Source organism: Phyllostomus discolor, chromosome 6 (genome assembly GCF_004126475.2).
Source record: "Phyllostomus discolor isolate MPI-MPIP mPhyDis1 chromosome 6, mPhyDis1.pri.v3, whole genome shotgun sequence".
Lineage (NCBI taxonomy): Eukaryota > Metazoa > Chordata > Mammalia > Chiroptera > Phyllostomidae > Phyllostomus > Phyllostomus discolor.
In genome coordinates this window covers 63,292,873-63,304,917 of record NC_040908.2, presented here as the reverse complement: position 1 = coordinate 63,304,917, position 12,045 = coordinate 63,292,873, and the positions used below count along the sequence as shown (strand labels likewise).

At 48.5% G+C, this 12,045-nt stretch overlaps 1 protein-coding gene across 1 annotated transcript; it reads left to right on the top strand.

Annotated features, from left to right (window-relative positions):
• The first annotated feature begins 2,214 nt into the window (after positions 1 to 2,214).
• On the top strand, positions 2,215 to 10,362 carry LOC114498470 (interleukin-37-like). Its single transcript, XM_028514386.2, has 4 exons — positions 2,215 to 2,340; positions 8,753 to 8,872; positions 9,205 to 9,350; positions 9,590 to 10,362. The coding sequence occupies exons 1-4, from the start codon at positions 2,259 to 2,261 to the stop codon at positions 9,836 to 9,838; spliced, it is 597 nt and encodes a 198-aa protein (XP_028370187.1). The 5' UTR covers positions 2,215 to 2,258; the 3' UTR covers positions 9,839 to 10,362.
• The last annotated feature ends 1,683 nt before the right edge of the window (positions 10,363 to 12,045 follow it).

Below are 12,045 nucleotides of genomic sequence, written 5' to 3'. Positions count from 1 at the left end.
TCTCAGGGGAAGTTGCTCAGTCATCCCTTTTGGAGAAACCCAGCATTTGTCATCAACCCTATTTCCCCCTGAGGCTTGGCTTGGTGCTCACTTCTCAGGGAGCTTAGGTGAGGTTTCCTCATCTGAGCCTTATGGGACCTTCCCACAGGAGGACCTGGCTTTCTTCAATCATATGGCGTCACACCCCACTGTTGGAAGCTGGAGTCTCCCTGCACCATCAGATAAGTGACTCTTCCTAACACCTTTGTGGTTGGTGCAGACAGGCAGCCACACTGTCTATCTCGAACACATTAAAATGTGTTGAACCGATATGGCACATCCTTGGCAGAGTGACACTACCCTGTAGGCATTTGTTTATGGTCACCCAGTAAAAAATGGCAGGTGAGGAGTGACGACAGATGGCCTGAGAAGCTATTATTATTGGCTAAAGGAATGCTGCTGTGACGTTCACATATACACCCCCAAACTGATTGTTCATAATGCGGGTGAGATCCGGCTTCTCCGGATCAGAGATCCTGAAGGCAGAAGACAAGAGCTGCAGGAGCCTAAGACAGAGCCACAGACCTCAGGGATCCCTGGTCCAGGTAGGTGGTCCTCACCCCCAGCTCAAGGGGCCAACAGATGTAATGGGGAAGTCAGGAGGCATTGCCTCACCCTGCTGTTTCCCTACTAGAAGCCTCTCTATGGACTCCCTGAATGCCTAAATATCACCCCTCCGCCACCTTGCTCTCAGCCCAGCAGCAGCCCGCAGTCTCCTAGGACGGCTTTGCCAATAGGCGGGGTGTCGCTGCAGGGCCAGGCACATACTGAGCTTCGGAAACCTTAGGGAGATGCAAGCACCTTTTCTGAAGGCTGAGCAGTCTGACTCCAGAGTCTGGAAAGTACTGGTCTTCAGAAAGAGACACTGGGGTGCCATATTTTGAGTGTTCGTAGGTGGGAAGAGGGGATCTCAAATGGTCAAGTGCACTGCTTTGTTAGGGAGCCCTGAGGGCCCCTCTTGCATTTATCTTGGTCTAGGTGGCCCAATCTGTAAGGAGCTCACGGGGACACTGGCAGGTCCTGGTGTCCTCGGGTGTCACTCTGCTCCAGCAGCAGCACCAGTGTCCTCACATATTTGGGGACCTACATTTCTGCTAGCCACCTCTTGTTCTGTGCTGAGGCTGTCAGGTTTTCTGCCTTCTCCACTGCCACCAGCTCTCTGAGTCCCTTCATTTACCCCCAGGACTGCAAAGGCAGCTGGGCTTTGGGTTCAGGGGATGCAGACAAAAAGGAACCAATGTAAAACCAAATAGAGGATATCAGTCCATCTGTTAAAGCCAGATCTCCCACCCCCAGGGCTACAGGAAACCACTCCCTCCTCCTCCTCAGTGTCCTTGCTGCCTGGCCCTGGAGCCCTTTCTCCCCCCTTACCTTTTGCAAGACCATTTAGCTTGTCACACTTCTAAGCCATTCTTCAAAGATGGGTTGTCTACACAAACTGCCCTCTGTAATCTTAAAAGTGGTATGACCCTTGAGGAGCTACTCACTTTCTGGTTTTCATCTGTAGAATGGGAACAAGAAGGCTTGCCCGCCCTCCCTGGGTGGTCCTGAACTGACCCTGGGGGGGAAGTTCCATGTGAACTGGGTGAGGAGTGGCTCACAACACTGGGTGGGTGGGGGCTCCCGTGTCAGCCCCACCTTAACACACCAGGAGCTGAGTGTCTTGGGACCTTTGGGAGGCTCCATTTTCCAGGACCAGAGGCTGCAAAGATTAGGCTGCCACAGGGGCATGGAAGCTCTTTCTGTACAGACCAGGACAGTCAGCATTATAAGCTTTGCTGGCCAGGTGACACTTCTTCAACACTCATCTCTGCTGTGTAGCCAGAGAGCAGCCACAGACGACATGCAAACAAAGGCATGGCCACGTTCCAATAAAACTTTACTTAAAAAACAAGGATGGGACGGATTTGGCCTATGGGCTATAGTTTTCCAGCCCCAGGATTAGAGCAATACAGATGGAACTAGATCCATGACAATGATACTGTGACCCACGGGTTGGGAAATGTCACTTTGGCAGGGCAAAACTCAAAGGACGAGGCTGCAGGGAAGAGCAAGGTGGGCCCCGAGGGGGCTTGCTGGACACAGCAAACATTTTTGAGCAGAGAGGGAGGCTGGCCAGGTCTCCTGGGGTCAGAGGTGGGATAGCCAGTGTCCCTCCTGTCCCCTCAGGCCCTGCCCTTCATCCCTGGCTCCCGTTGAGTCATTTCATCACACTGAAAATGTCCTTCCTGGAGGAGAACGCAGGAGTGAAGATGGACTCTGGAGACCTGGAGACAGCTGAACCCCAGTGTGGCCCAGAAGGTGAGGTTCTTGTGAAAATGCACCTGGAAACTCCTGAAGCAGGACCCTGTGAGGAGCCGTCCACTGTCCCTGGCCTCCCTGGGCACCTGGCATGGACACTGAGCTTTGAGAATTACCTGGGTAGGTGAATTAGAAGACAGAAATTCTTGAGAGCAAATGAAGCTTAGTTGCAGGAGCCCAGGGCCTCAGGTGGTACATAAAAGGGTCATGTTCAAGAGAGACTCGGGTTTGAAGTCCTGACTCATGAACAGGATGGTTTTGAATCCTCCAAACACACCTCTGTCCCCTGACTGCCCAGCAGAGGAGGGGTCCGCAGTGGGGGACGGTGTCTCTGAGTCTGGGCTGGGCAGTGACATTGTGCTCCTGAGTGCTCCCCACAGGAAAGTACTTGGGCGTCAGCTCCAGGCAGATGTTAAAAGCAAAATTTTGGCCTCCGTGACTGTCCAATGGACGGGTGTGAAGGGAGAGGCCTGTAACCTGCCAGAAGCCACATCCTGAGCTTTCAACTCGCACGTGACCATCATCATTTGAAACTAAAACTCAGGACACTGGACTGACAACTGTGGATCCAGTAACAGTGATGACAGAGGCTTGGGCCCAGCCCCGCTCCTAGCACGGGGCCAGGAGGTGGCTGCCACGCTCACCCTGTCCTGGGAACTGGTGCTGCTGTGTCCCAGAGCGCAGGCTGGTGGGACCTTCACACAGAGCACAGGTGGGGGCTTTTGCCAGGAGCTCTGTGTGCTCTTAGCACAAAAGTCTGGTGTCAGATTTCATTCCAGCATTTCTCAGGCTTAATGTCTTACCAGGCGGGACCCCCATCACTCTCCCAGGTGTGGGCGATGTTTGCTCTGCCCCTGAGTTAATGGGGGTGTTTGTAGGAAGTTCTGCACTCAGCTCCATTCCATTCCCATTCCCACCATCTCTGACCAGCAGAGCCATTTTTAATGTCATTACTGTCTCTCTTCTTCCTGTTTCTGAAAACACACACAAAATAAGTAAGGCATTAAATGGCCCCTCGAAGCTCTTGAGTCCCTGGAAAATCCCCAAAGTGTACGCCAACCTCACTGTCTCTGACTCCAGATGCAGCCAGCGGTCCCCTGGAGTCAGGCCCGAGCCTCGCCTCTCTGAACTCTGCACACGCAGGTATGGCCCCTGGGTAGCCTGGTGAGGCTGGGGTGGGGATGGTGCCACTGGGCTCTCTCAGGGGACTGGGAGAACCGGAGATGAGGGGCTCCTAAGGGTGCTGGCCTGGGGCTTAGGCATCTCCTTTGAAATCTCAGAGGGGTCAACAAGAAGATGGGCCCGCAGAGGGAGGTTCACGCATACCTGCTCAGTGGCTCAGGAGAAGAACAGGTGTGAGCCTGGGAAGCATCCCAGGCTCTTCTGCTGACCATTGCTGGCAGCCATGACCTCCTCACAGTGCCTGTGAAAACCAGGAACTTGGCAGGAGGGGTGTGTGGGGGACCAGCGTCACTGAGTCCCCTGGGCACACTGAGCTAGAACCCACCCCACAGGCCACAGGTGACCCTCACAATAACCCCAGCAGGAAATGTTAACGTCACCACTTTCAGGTGCAGAAACTGGAACCAGAGGGAGGCCACCAGCCCCAGGTGCACAGGTAGTAAGTGACATGTTGAGATCTAAGGAACTACAACATCTGTTGTCCTGAGTCAAGTTTAAGGCTGCCATCACCACCCCCTGCCCAGGGCACTGTGAGGAGCCCTTGGCTTGAGTCCCAGAGCCACCTCAGGCCTTGTGTGAACATGGGATTTCCTCCAGGGAAGAGGGCAGTGAGCCCCAAATGAGAGGAGGGGCACACAGTGCCGGCACCGCTCCTGCATCCCCGGGAGCCTCCACTGTGGCTGCCGCCTCAGGTGGTTCAGCTGGTTCTGGTTTGGCCCTGGTGGGAGGTGCCTGCCCCTGCTCTGCACTGGGCCCCATCAGTGGGACCACCATGCAGGTCTGTCTGTTGGGCCTATTCTGAATTGTCCTCAGGGATGTAGCCCCCCAACACCCAGGGGCAGGCTCTCAGTGTGAGATCCTTGGACCAGAAGCAGCAAAGCTCCTGGGAATTTGTTGGGAATGAAAATTCTCTGGCTCCACCATAGACTCTTGCCTTAGAAACTCTGGGTGTGGGGCTCAGGGGTCTGTTTGTGCAGACACCAGGGTTGTTGTGATACACGGGAAGGTGAGGACCGCTGCCCTACAGGAAAGAGTACCAGCCCTATAACAGCATTGAGAGGTCTACTGAGGCCTCAAGCAGGACGTTTGAGGAATGGATTTCTTCAAACAGGGGTCAGGAGTAAAGTGAGAGAGGACATGAACAAGCCTGAATGGGAGATGGTGGGTCCCAAGTCAGGCTGTGTTGGGAGGGAAACAGAAGTAAAAGAACAGATTTAGGAAGTTCGAGAGGGGACCCCGAAACCCCTGGAGTTATCTTTTGGAGGGCGGTCTCCTTGTAGGACAGTCTTCCTCCACTAGATGAGTGTTCTAGGATCTCACCTGCATCAGCGTACCAGCTGGAGTTGTGAGAGGCTGTGTTGGGGTTCAGTGAATGTTTTTGAAATCTCTTTCAACACGTTTGCCCATTTCATGATGGGTGATTTACTAGTGCACCTGTCCACACTGCACTGAGTGTTCAGCAGTTTTTGACCAAGAATGGCATGACCCCCCCACCACCCCACCCTCCCTACTCACCTGATCTCACCTCAAGTGACCTTTTTGTTTCTCTGGATAAAAAAGTTCCCAAAGGGAAACGTTTGGCGATGTGGAAGAGGTGAAATAAAACATGGTGGAAGCACTAAAAGGCAACAAAATTCATGAGTTCAAAAACTGTTTTGAGCAGTGGAAAAACATCTCAATAGGTGTATTGCATCAAGTGGAGACTACTTTGAAGGTGACTGAAGGCTAAACATGTGAGAGAAAATACACATTTTTATAAACAAATTCCATTTTGGGGATCCCCTCATAGATGGAACAAATGTTATTGTTAACATTGTTATAGATGTCTCCCAATTTTGCCCTCTTTGCCCCCCAGCCCTTACCCCCATCATCCCCGCACTGTCCTCTGGGTCCATGGGCTGTGCACACATGCATGTGTTCCCCGTGGCTAATCTCTTCCAGTCATCCCCTCACCCCGTCCCTCTGAGACCTGTCCATCTGTTCCATGTGTTCATGCTTCTGGTTTGACTTTGTTCATCAGTTCAGTTTGTTCATTAGATTCCACATATGAGTAAGATCACATGGTATTTGTCTCTCTCTGACTGGCTTATTTCACTTAGCATAGTATTCTCTGGGATCACCCATGCTGCTCCAAAGGGTAAGATTTCCTTCTCTTTTATAGCCATGTAGTATTCCACTGTGCAAATGTGCACTGCTTTTTTATCCCTTCATCTACTGATGGCACCTGGGCTGCTTCCAGATCTTGGCTGCTATGAACATGGGAGGGCATATACTTTTTCTGGCTGGTGTTTTGGGATTCTTAGGATGCATTCCCAAAAGTGGGGTCGGTAGGTCAAATGGCAGGTCCATTTTTAGTGTTTTGAGGAAATTCCATACTGTTTTCCACAGTGGCTGCTCCAGTCTGCAATCCCACCAAACAGTGCACCAGCTTTCCCTTTGCTCCACATCCTCCCTAGCACTTGTGTGTTGATTTATTGATGGTAGCCATTCTGACAGATGTGAGGTGATATCTCATTGTGGTTTTAATTTGTGTTTCTCTGAAAATTAGCGATGTTGAGCATTTTTTCATATGTGTATTTGCCATTTGTATGTTCTCTTTGGAGAAGTGTCTATTCAGGTCCTTTGCCCACTTCCAAATGGGATTTTTTGTCTTCTTGGTGTTGAGTTGTATAAGTTCTTCATACATTTTGGAAATTAACATCTTACCAGAAGTATCATTGGCAAATATGCTCTCCCATACAGTGAGTTCTTTTTTCATTTTGTTGATGGTTTCTTTTGCTGTGTGGAAGCTTTTTATACATAGTTTGATACAGTCCCATTCATTATTTTTTCCTTGATTTCCCTTGCCCTAGGGGATATATGGGCAAACATATTGCTGTGTCTGAAGTCTTACTGCCTATGTTTTCTTCTAGGATTTTTATGGTTTCGAACCTTACATTTAAGTCTTATTCATTTTGAGCTTATTCTTGTGCATGGTGTAATTTGGTGACTTATTTTCAGTTTTTTGCACATGGCAGTCCAACGTGCCCAACACCATTTATTGAAGAGACTGTTTTCACTCCATTGTGTGCACTTGCCTCTTTTGTCAAATATTTATTGACCATAGAGGTGTCATTGATTTCTGGGCTCTCTGTTCCATTAAATTGATACATATGTCTGTCTTGTGCCAGTAGCAGCCCGTTTTGATTACAATGGCTTTGCCGTACAGCTTGAAGTCTAGTTTTGTGATCTCTCCAACTTTGTTCTTCTTTCAGAAGGTTGCTGAGGCTACTCAGGGTCTTTTTTGGCTCCATATAAAGTTTTGGAATATTTGTTTTAGATCTTTGAAATATGCCATTGTTACTTTAATAGGAATTGCATTGACTGTATGGATTGCTTTGGGTAGTATGGACATTTCAATGATATTAATACTTCCAATCCATGGACATAGTACATGATTTAAGAAATATTTAAGAGTTGAAAAGCACAATGATAGTGCTAGAAATGCAACTTATATAGCATGTCTGTGTCTCACCCTGGTTCAACGCTGGACCAGTTGAATCAGAAGCTTGGGGATATGAGGCCCAGGCATCCACAGTTTTAAAACATCATCCATGAGGTGGTCCAATGTGCAGCCAAGCCTGAAAACCATGGCCTCAGGCCATGCCAGTCAGAGGGTGGCCCTCAGAGCAGCAGCACTGCCAGCAGTGGGGCTGACAGAAAGGCAGAGTTGCATGTATGCTTAATGTTTGAGAAGCTGGAAGGTTTAGAGTTAATCTGGTTTCATGATTCTGAAACAATCTTCATCAGTCCCATGCACTCAGAATGTCTGGGGTGGCCCAGAGAAGTCCCTGGGGAGATTCTAGTGCTGCCCGGGGATGTGACCCACAGATCTCACTGACTCCACATCATTGCAGGTATTCTTAGAATCTCACCTGGGCCGCTTATCCCTGCCATGAATGCTGAGTGTCCATGATGCTTGGGGCACTGGGCTGGGGCCAAGAAGGATCTTGCCAAGTCAGACAGGGGCCCCACACTCAGCACCTTCCGATGTCATAGGGAGATGAAATAGGGACACCAACACCTGTGCTGCAGGTGTGCATGCAGAGTACTGTGGCAGCCCAGACAGGAAGCCTCCCACACAGAGGGGGCTGAGGAAGGTTTCAGGGAGGAGGCCACAAAAAGCCAGTGTTACTGGAAGAGTCCCCCATTCCCAGGGCAGGAGAAGACCAGCCAGAGATGTGTGAGTGTTGCATGGGAGAGGAATGAGGCCTTAGATTTCCTCTCTATGTTGTAATTACCCATCACAGGTAATTACATGATAGCATCACTTGATGCAGTGGTTACTTCACATTTTACAAACACCATCCAAGACTGTCATTGGCCCACTTGTGGGCTCCTACACCCATAAATCATGTGTCCAAGCCCCTCAGTGAGGGGCAGTCCTCCCACCCATTCAGAGGCCCAGTAGGGAGGGTTTCTGTGCAAGGCCCCACCTGTGGGCAGGAATGGCCTGAATGTTCTCCCAGGAGCCCTGCCCTGGGAAATCCCTTGGCCACCATGGTGGCTATTCCTGTGAATTCAGAGAGGTTCCTCCAGGGCCAGACACAAGCCCTGTGGCTTTCTGATGAGCCTGGAGTACCAGCTGGTCTTCACCATGCTAGCATCCTGAGTGCTTCCTGCCTCCATCTCTCACCCCCACTCCACTGTGGGTCCTTTGGCCCAGCCAGTGGGAGGATCTGTTTCACCCCACGAATTGCTAGGAGCATGCTGTCTCTGGGAGAGGGTAAAGGAGGTAGGGTTAAGAAGGACAATGATTACCATGTATGGAGTTCCTTCCATACTCAGACGCCTGGCTATGAGCACCAGGGAGGCTAAAGGCCATTCATTTGAGTAAGCATTTTAATCCTCCAAATGCCCCTGCAAGGTAGGTGTTGTTATTACCCCATTTTACCTGGTTGGCTTTGAGGGTTGGGGACATTGAGTGACTTATCCTATGTCCTAAAGCAGTAAATCACAGAGCTTGGGTTTGAATCCATGTGTCAAAATTGGAAACCTGTGTGTTCACATATGTGCTGAATTGCTGGTCTGGAGCATGGCAGGAAGCCTGGGGTGGAAGAGGTGTTTAGTGGGCAGATGTTCAAGTCCACAGGCAGAAGGAGGACTGGGTTGGGACACTCCCTGTGGGCTAGGAAGGATTGCATTTTCCAACTTCAATTTGAAGTATTGACATTTGGTTATATTGATCTAGGTCCAAAAGTGGTGACCCAAGACCCAGAGAAATTCACCATTCATGACAAGGACCACAAAGTATTGGTGCTGAACTCTGGGACCCTCCTAGCAGTTCCACATAAAGACTACATACGCCCAGGTGACTCTCTCTCGGCTGTCTTCTGTCCTCTGCATCCAAGGGAAGGTCTTTCCACCAGGGCTCAGCTCAGGCTGTAGAACACCTCCAGCTCCATCCACAGGTGGGAAGAGGGCTGAGGAGCCCCAGGGACCTTTAGGAATGGAATGGTAGTCTGTGCCAGTGACCAGGTGTGAGGGAAGTCACACCAGTGACCAGGTGTGAGGGAAGTCTTTCTGGACTATGGGGGAGGAGGAGGCTTGGGCCAGAGTGGAGGAACCTGGAGCCCCAGCAGACAGAAGGCCTATTACCTGCTTTGAGGACCAATCCCTCTTTTGTGACTGTCTTTTTCCCAGAGACCTTCTTTACCTTACCCTGTCGCTTCAGCCGCTCAGTCGATGAGCACAAGGGAAGTCCAATTTTCTTGGCGGTCTCCAAGGGAGATCTCTGTCTCTGCTGTAAGAGGGACAAGAAAAAAAACCAGCCGACCCTCCAGCTGAAGGTGAGCACTCCCATCCAATTTTCTGTCCCCTCAGCCACCCCAAAGAGGAGGGCCAAGACCTGCCATGCCTCTCACTCTCCACAAATCTCATCTTGGCTGGTTCAGCAGGTGCACCACCTCCAGGAAGCTTTGGGTAGAAAAGCTTCTTGCCCTCCTACTTGCTTCTGGGCTTCAAGAACCCACAGGCTGCATTGTCTCCCATTCAGAGGCTATGCTAATTAATCCCTTTTATCTCACAGAAGCAGAATCTTGCCCAGCTGTCTTCCTTGAAGGAAAAAAAAATGAAGCCCTTTGCGTTCTATAGGGCAAAGGTGGTATCCCGGAACACACTAGAGTCAGCTGCCTACCCTGGGTGGTTCATCTGCACCTCCTGCAATTTGGGTGAACCTGTTGGAATGACAAACAACCCTGGGCAAAAGGAATGCATTGACTTTTCATTTGAGCCAGTCAAGAATGTTGAAATGAGCCCTAGTGAGATTAGCAAGTAGGAAGCTATTTTACCATCTGAATATCCTCCTCCTGCCAACCCCCAGTAGTTTTTCCTATAGAATTTCTGTTCTCGGATTCCAACTTGGTATTGACTAAGTGCAGGTACTTGCATATATTTATCCACACAATAAAAACCTTAACTTAATAATCCATCAGTATTTACCACTTAACAGTGAAACTTTTCTTTCTCTCCATTGGTCTCAAACAGTGCAGACAACTTTCACACAGGCTGGTTAAGGAAGTGACCACCACTGTGTGAGGCATTTTGCCTTTTAATGATGAACTGATGGATCAAGTCACTTTGTGAATAGCTCCTGAGCAGCTGCATCTAACACTGTTGCATCCAGACTGGCAAAATGCAGTGTCTCTTGTTCTGCATCTGTAGACACCTAGGGAGTTGCATTCATCTCACTAGGCACCCCTGAGTTCGCTTCCTACTCTTGTGTCCTGTGATGACTTTTCTGTTGCAACAAGATGCTTAAACTAAGGATGAGAATTATTTGGAGCAAAAATCTACATATGAGATAATTATTGTTATGTTTGTTAAAAAAACAACAACACAAGACGACAGGCCCAAATGTAGTCGATTAGCCTAAATCACCCTCCCACCCCCACCATCACCAAATGGAATCTCAAGCGTGCTCATCCAGAATCCCCTGGTCAGCTCCAGGCAGGTGACCTGCCTCGTAGGCCCCTTCCATGCCCCAGAGGAAGTGACCTGGCCATAACCTACCTGCTTTTCTGCCCAGTATAACTTTCTCCTCCCTACTGCCTTCTGCCTATAATAGTCTTTCCTTTTGTCCAGCCCCCTGGAGCTCCTTTCTTTGTGTTGTGTACAAGGCTGCCCAATGTGAATGGTGCTCTGCTCAAATAAACTCTTAAACATTTTTGTATGCCACAGTTTATCTTTTAACATGTTGTAACCAGAAAAGACACCGGTGTTCAGGCTGCCTGTCACTACCAAATCCAATAAGCAATGACAGTGATTGAATCTTTTATGGGCACTTTATTCAGATGGCTGGTGACCCGAGAAGATGGTGGGTTCACACCCTAAGAAACCGTATTCCCTTCTCTTTCCTGGCCAGATCTTTTATAAGGGGGTGAGGGAGGACAAACAAGGTTTGGTGAGGGCTTTGAGATTCAGAAACTGCAACATTCTTGTCCTGGGCAGTTAGCTGTTTCCAAGGGGGAGGGATGGTCGTGTGCTCTCCCTGGAGCAAAGGTTTGGATGTCCCCAGGTGGTAACCCTCTATCAGCGCCCCAGGAGGTCAGCTGTTTTTCCCAGGATCCAGGATGGGCCCTATCTGTAGTTTCTGAAACAAAAGCTTAACATACACATTAATTGCTAGACTTATAACTTTTTACCTTAAGCTAAAAATTTTCTAAGTCTTGAGTCCCCTATCAATGTTACTGAGTTGATGACAAAATATTTTCCCCCCACAATTGTGTATGACTTGTGAATCTGATAACTCTCTAGTATTAATTAAAATATTATGTATTCTGCTGCTCAGAAAATAAATTATACATAAAAATTAAATGTTACATTTTAAGGGGACTGTAGACCTTTGTTATGTTACACAGTCAAATTTTCATAATTTTTGTTATCTGCATTTGACAGAACATTTCAAAATGAGTTGTATTGAAAGATCCAAAAAGTTAGCCATAAGGTAAAAAATACCTGCTGATATACATTTCACGTATTCACTACTAAACATCGTCATGTACTTAATAACTAAAAATCTGAATATGTTACAAAATAAATATGTCATATAAAAACAAACTAGTTAAAAATTTTTTTATCCTTACTTGAGGACATTTTTTCATTGCTTTTAAAGAGAGAGGAAGGGAGACAGGAAGGGAGAGAGAGAAAAATCAATGTCAGAGTGAAGCATTGATTGGTTACCTCCTGTGTGCACCTAGACCAAGGATCATGTGCACCGGACTGGGGATTAAACCTGCAACCTAGGAATATGCCCTGACTAGGCATCAAACCCACAATCCTGGCTATGGGACAATGTTCCAGCCTCCTGAGCCACACCAGCCAGGGCCAAGCTATTTGAAATCTAATTTGCTAAAGGTACAAAGACCAAAAGTCTAATTTAATTAATTAGTACATTATCACTTTAATTAATAAAAAATTAATTTTGTTAAACTATTTATGTTTTGAATTTACTTCACTATGAAATACCTTGAGCAATTAGTTTTT

What these genes read in the sequence shown, in the direction of transcription:
- LOC114498470 (XM_028514386.2), top strand. Translation starts at nt 2,259, where the DNA reads ATGTCCTTCCTGGAGGAGAACGCAGGAGTGAAGATGGACTCTGGAGAC. An exon ending in ACCCCAGTGTGGCCCAGAAG is followed by an intron (nt 2,341 to 8,752) that starts GTGAGGTTCTTG and finishes ATATTGATCTAG; the next exon opens with GTCCAAAAGTGGTGACCCAA. An exon ending in TAAAGACTACATACGCCCAG is followed by an intron (nt 8,873 to 9,204) that starts GTGACTCTCTCT and finishes TCTTTTTCCCAG; the next exon opens with AGACCTTCTTTACCTTACCC.